The sequence below is a fragment of the Pygoscelis adeliae genome, unplaced genomic scaffold, assembly GCF_000699105.1.
Source record: "Pygoscelis adeliae isolate BGI_AS28 unplaced genomic scaffold, ASM69910v1 Scaffold7, whole genome shotgun sequence".
Taxonomy (NCBI): domain Eukaryota; kingdom Metazoa; phylum Chordata; class Aves; order Sphenisciformes; family Spheniscidae; genus Pygoscelis; species Pygoscelis adeliae.
Genome location: NW_008825268.1, coordinates 908,471 through 914,821, shown reverse-complemented (window position 1 = coordinate 914,821; position 6,351 = coordinate 908,471). Strand labels below are relative to the sequence as shown.

Genomic DNA, 6,351 nt, shown 5'->3' with positions numbered 1-6,351 from the left:
TTCACCACAACTCTCTGGGCCCGGCCGTCCAGCCAGTTTTTTACCCAGCGCAGAGTACACCTGTCTAAGCCGTGAGCCGCCAGCTTCTCTAGGAGAATGCTGTGGGAGACGGTGTCAAAGGCCTTACTGAAGTCCAGGTAGACCACATCCACAGCCTTTCCCTCGTCCACTAGGCGGGTCACCTGGTCATAGAAGGAGATCAGGTTGGTCAAGCAGGACCTGCCTCTCATGAACCCATGCTGGCTGGGCCTGATCCCCTGGTTGTCCCGCACATGCCTTGTGAGCGCCCTCAAGATGTTCCTAAGCAGAAAAGAATCTTTAATTCTAATAGGTGAAGGGACTGCTGAGGTCATCCATAAGCAAGATAAAACTACAACAGAGATTTCACCTAATAAAGCATCTTATTCAGTCTCCCAACACTGCACAGCCCCACTTGCTCTCTTGTTCACCCAATCATGCCCCACAGTATAAAAAAAAGCAGCTTTAAAGGATACGCACATGGTCGTAGTTTTCCCAGCTCCATTGTGTCCCAGCAGGGAAGTGATATTCCCTTCATAGAAGTTGAGGCTGAGGTTGTCCACTGCAGCTTTGGATCCATAAACCTTTGTTATGCCATGGAGAGAGACTCCCAAGGTGAGATCAGTGGGCTCCGGTTCCAGATGAGGAGCGGGGGCACCTTTGACACCAAAGGGAAGGGTCAGAGGACAGTTACTGCACTGCAGCAGGTGTTTGTGCTACTTTTTTCACCTCAGAGATAAGCAGGGCTTTTAAAAACAAAATACAGCAAAAGTAGTTGCCTTTCAGCTGGGAATGTAAAGAACATTTCACAGGATCTGGATCATTTTGAGCTCTCTGGGATTTCTCCTTTTTACTTTTGCAGCTTCTAATAACTCCTGACAATAAGTATTAATCACTTCTGAAAAGGTCTCATATTTAGATGTTTTGGAGCACCTAACCTAATTTATACTAAGCGAGCACAGAAAATTAGAGGACAAACAGCAAAAACTACAGAGTTATTTTCAGTTAGGTAGAATCAGCAAGCTTTTATGTGTGATCTCACAGTATTTTACAGGCTAAATATTTAAAGAGATGAACAAAGAAGCACACATCCCTTTTGCCAGGTGGAAACCTCTATTTGCTTGCACAAATAAAAGTGCGTTTCTACATAGAGCATTGTAGAGATATACACATCTAACATAACTGCCCAACTACAACATACACAAATATGTAGGTGAATATCAGTACTGGATTTCCACACCAAGTGGGAAGAACAAGTATAATTTAAAAGCCAAATCTCCATTTAGGTAAGTAACAGCTTCCAATTTTTCTTGTGCTACAAAATAAGGATAAATACAGAAATGTGCTTTCTTAAGTATGGTGCGCCCCTTTACAAATTTGGCTTCGTTTATCTAAAACATAAGTTAATATCGCTACCCCGTCTAGCATTCACATACATATCTTATTGTTGAGGGTGGTTTCTTTCCTTAACATCAGCTTGGTGAACAGAAGGCCTCTTTGTTTCTCATTCCAGAAGGGGAGGTAACTGTTGTATTCGACCCAGTAAGATGGAAGCAACGGGAAATACCAGGGAGCTGCCATGCCGTATCTACCTACAAGGAGAAGAGGAATCTCATTCAGGTATCTGTTTCTGCAGGAAGTATCACTATTGGGGTGCACTCAAAATAGCAAAAAAAACCTCCACAGAGATCTCTCCCCTCTTGATGTGCTCATGTATGTATTACTGATACTTGGTAGAGAATTTGCCCAATTGACACAACAGGAAGCATTCGCTAATTTGTTATTCTGAGTAACTTCATAGCTGGAGGGCAGGAGGACTTTACATTTTCCACTGGGTAGATTTCCGTATGCCAGTGGACTGCTTCATCAGGTGGGGAAGAAAAGCAAAGGACAAATGTACTCGCTCTTGCCCGAGGCAGGAATTACTTTTTGAAATCAAATTATATAAATAACACAACACAAAATCACTCAACTGACAAATGCAGGCTAACATGCTCTGTTCTCATTTTCACCCACCAGACCGCAAACACATCCTCCCATGTCCTTGGCTTCAGCTTATTCAGGAGACCCACCTACCTATTTGATAAGCAGAGGAACCCTAATTCTCCCTTGCTCTGCTCTGTATCAGCTTCATTAATACTCTCAGACATCCACAAAGTCATGCTCCCTTTGATCTGGAAACAGAGGTATCCTGTGTGTGCAGACTGTCTTACTGCCTGAACCTTGGATTCAGCCAGTGTTGAATTCACTGTTTTCCAAAAGAGATGGTACAGCACCAGCCTCGATGCTTTGTATCCTTACCTGGGAAAACATTCCTTATATACCATCCCAGGATGAAGTAAATGAAAGAATCTATCAGAATGAGCCAGCACATCCAACCAAAGGAAGTGTTGTCTCCAATCATTGGGGACTTATACATGTTGTCCCACTGCAGACCTGCAGAAAGGATACAAAGGATAGAAATACAAACAGAATCCATATTAGTTAATGAAATGTCACAACCACGGGAGCTCAAAGCCTTGTTTTGTCTACAATAAACATACCTATGCCCTGTGCCTCATATCGAGCAATGTATTGACTTGCATAACTGAACGCAGTTGGAGACAACAGACTCTGTGGAATAAACAAAATTGACAACAGAGAACTTAAGAATTAGTCTCAAAGAGAAATGAAGTCAGTCAACCAATCAGGTACCTCATTGGCTTGGTCCAGTAGCCAGAAAAATGAGTGTTTGTTTTGGGTTTTTTCCCCCAACAGTCACAAAGAGCACTGGACCAGGCTTATGATGGGCAGTGCTTCTAGTGATGGGCTGTAATGTCTCCTTAAAGCCTACCTTCCTTTTGCTTCCATACCCAGGACCCAATTTCCTCCCTTGTACAGGGCTTTATTTTAGGCTTTTGAAATACAGCAGTGCTTGAGAATTACCTGCCATGCGGTTAATGATTTTACCACTTGCATTAATAGATGTCCTTTCCTGAATTTGGTGACTCAAAGAAAATAAGTTTGGCATCTGGAATCTAATACCTACCCATTTCTACCCCTGGTAAGAAACAAGGCTTTACATCTATTTCCATGGCTAGGAATTTAAGATACATGAAACTAAAGGGTGAGCAGAGCCAGCAATGAGCAGAGCCAGCCTTCCTTCACAGCCCTGCTACCTAAACTCCTTACTGAGACAGCCTTGCTTTTCACAGTTGTTGTAAGTAACCCATTTTGCTTTGCAATTTGAAAGGGAAAAGTACATAGCTCAAACTACTCTGATTCAGCTGGCAGGTGGGAACTCACTAAAATTCCACAAGTAGTGCTTCCAGTCATGGGACACAACTAATTCCAGGTCTCCCTCAGACAGGCCATGGCCAACTGTCCTGTCGTGCTGTCGTACCTGTCAACACCCATTGATGGGATTTAGAAAGGCACCCAACTCACGTATATTTGTGACACAAGCTGTAATAAGGACTGAAGTTTATTGAAGGTGAGTGTCTGCTTCCCCACACATGGTCCCTGTTATTGAAAAGCAGAACTTACCAGTAGGCTCTTCACAGAGAAGCTCAAATGATTCTCAATGACGAGCAACACGATGAAGGGGAAGAAGGTGAGGATGTACACGAGACTGCCCACCAAGGCTGCTATGTTGGTGTTATTGAAGAAAACACTGATGAAGTAGCTCATGGCTATGATGGACAGGCTGTAGTCCATAAGGTACAGGAACAGGAGCGCTGTGTTTGTTTTGGGAAGGATGTCACCCACTTTTAGAACAATGATGAGGAAGGTGACAGTAATTAGAAGGAAGATGGCGCACTCTATGAACCAGGCGATGAAGTGGCTGCTAGCATTAACACCCATCATTTTCATGTACTACGGAGAGAAACGTGAAAAAAAGAATCACAGATGACAAGTGTTTATTAAGAGATCTTTCTGCTGATATTGAACTGTTTCTTTTTTCAGTTTCTGGACAGGGCATACAACCAAAACATGCTCCTTCATACTTTGGCATACTGCATGTTGAAAACAAGGGAGAAACGATGCGCTCACATTTCTAGAATGCCCCAGGTTTGCAAAGCCGGCTCTTGCGAAAGAGCAGCACAGACAGGATCTGCAAGAATGAAGCGTCGCAGCCCACAAGCTCCAAAGCAAGTTACAAATCTAAGGCCAGAAGCTTTCTAAAGCATTTTGGTTATTTTTTTAAATAATGCCAATTGATCCAGTGGCTTGAGTGTAAAAGCTCTTAAGTATCTTTGAAACGAAACCATTTCTCACACACCCCCAAGACAACAAGTAATAGCTAAATTACCATGGTTATAAGGAAGCAATATTAATTTATACTAGCTGATGATCAAGTCCACAAGACTTGTATAAAACTGTATATTTGTATTGATAAATCCAAAAGAAACTACAGGTGCTGTTGTAGATTATTACACACCTAAAAAGATTACTGACACCCTGGTTCTTAGAGACAGTGAAACTAAAGTAAGGGTAAGGGGCTGTCAGCTAGCCACTGGGGTTCACTCATTTTCAATCTCATCACAGTTCATAGAGTGCCCTTTCTTGGAAATGTTTTTGGTGAATCAGTATTTGTTTCCATGGGACCAGATAAAAAACAAATCTGCTTGAGCTTTTGTTGCTTGCTGAAGCTTAGTTTTACAAAAGTTCTTTGCCGCTCATCTCTGTTGACTGTGTTCACACTGAAAACCTGAGTTAATTTAATAAATTCCCTATGTCTCAATGTAATTTCTTTTCCAATAGGCAACCTGAAGAACTTCATTTCAGAGGAGCTGATGTAATATGTAGCACCTTCTGAAATACAAAGTATAACAACTTCAGGGATAGGAAATAAGTCACTTTTCATGTCTTTGTCCCAAATAGGTATGACTCAAAGTAAATTTTTAGAGAGTGCTTTAAATCTTCAGAAAACTTGTAATTTTGTGAGGTCCCCATGTTTCCAGTGTTCAGAACTGCAAAGCAATATTCTCACCACTTGAAGGGCAAATGCCCTGCATTTCTACGGTTTTGAGCTTGGTTACAATGTCAGAATTTAAACACTGCAGGTCAAACAATAGGTATTTGGAATATTATTTTCCTTAATGCTTGTTTTGCTCCATTTAATATTGCATATGAGACATGCTACCCACTAATAAGGAAAATCTGTTTATAATTTTGCACGCCCCAGAAAGTTTTACCGTACCTCATAAAGCCTCAGATCTTTCTCTTGAACAAGTGTTTTAACAAAATCAGCTATAAACAGAACCCAGGCAGCCATCAGAGCAAATGGAAGAGAGTAGGTCACGCTGGTTAAGAACCTGTAAAAGGCAAATGCAGGCTTTAGCTGAATATGAAATGTTCTGGGGATTAAGGCTTTATACAGAATATACTTTTCAGAATAATACTTTGGCACAGGAAAAGACATGCTTATATTTCAAAACGTGGAGTATAATTAATAATTACAAAAAAGGTTATTTTGCCATTGCATTGGATTTTCTATTCATGAAACTCCTGACTGTTCAAAATCTTTTTTCTTTTTTTAAATCACAGAGGGGTTTCCAGATGCATTCTGGAAGTTTTGCTCAGCAGCACTGAACTCCTGAACTGGCAGGAGCAGGAACTGCCACAGGAGTGGCATCCCCTGGCTCTCTGATGGGGTGCATCCCATTTTGAAACATCACAGCAGCCAGCCATAATTCCCAGTTCTGTTAACATGTATAATGGCCAAATTTTGCTATCAGGCCGTATTTCCTGACGCCAGAGTCTGGATATAGGTGCTTCCCCTCACAGTGTCTGTCCTATTACCCCACGGGACAGGTATTGCGGATCCAGGCCTACGTGGGCTTCACAATTCTTGGCTCCTCACTTCCGTTAAAACCTTCTTCCTCTGCCAAACGTGCGCAGAGAAAAGACAACAATGGCCAACAGTAAATTTCTCCTTTTGTGATGGAAAGCAATTTTTCATAGGAGGACATTCACTTCATTGTATCTACAGGGCTTATGCTTTCCTCCCTCATTTCTAAACCTGGCTTAAAAAAAAAAATCAGTGATATTCCTGGGAAAACTTTAATGTACAATAACAGTAAGAAATTAATATGATTACATTTGGTTTTAATTTTTTTTACTTGTAAAGCCGAAAATTTCCCATAAACCAGCATTTTCAGGAAATGCTTCCATGCAAATGAAGCCGTATTTATAAAGAACAATGAACAGGCATTTCAGTAGCTCTACTAGTTCTTTGTTGTTTGGAGCTTTTTTGGCTACCACCTTGTGCATGATCTCTAGGCTATTAAAAATTCAGCATTTCCCAAGACCTTCTGTGTACTGGTATACATATTCCCTCCTTTTCCCTAC

At 41.4% G+C, this 6,351-nt stretch overlaps 1 protein-coding gene across 1 annotated transcript in view; it reads right to left on the bottom strand.

Moving 5' to 3' along the window:
- The window catches only part of ABCA12 (ATP-binding cassette, sub-family A (ABC1), member 12), a 54,695-nt gene that overhangs the window by 32,655 nt on the left and 15,689 nt on the right, over positions 1-6,351 (bottom strand). Inside the window, exons 15-20 of the mRNA XM_009329640.1 lie at positions 5,201-5,315; positions 3,544-3,873; positions 2,562-2,631; positions 2,320-2,454; positions 1,455-1,610; positions 499-676 (exon numbers count right to left, since the gene is read on the bottom strand). Of these exons, the coding sequence (XP_009327915.1) occupies positions 499-676; positions 1,455-1,610; positions 2,320-2,454; positions 2,562-2,631; positions 3,544-3,873; positions 5,201-5,315 (984 nt within the window). The remainder of the gene's footprint in view (positions 1-498; positions 677-1,454; positions 1,611-2,319; positions 2,455-2,561; positions 2,632-3,543; positions 3,874-5,200; positions 5,316-6,351) is intronic.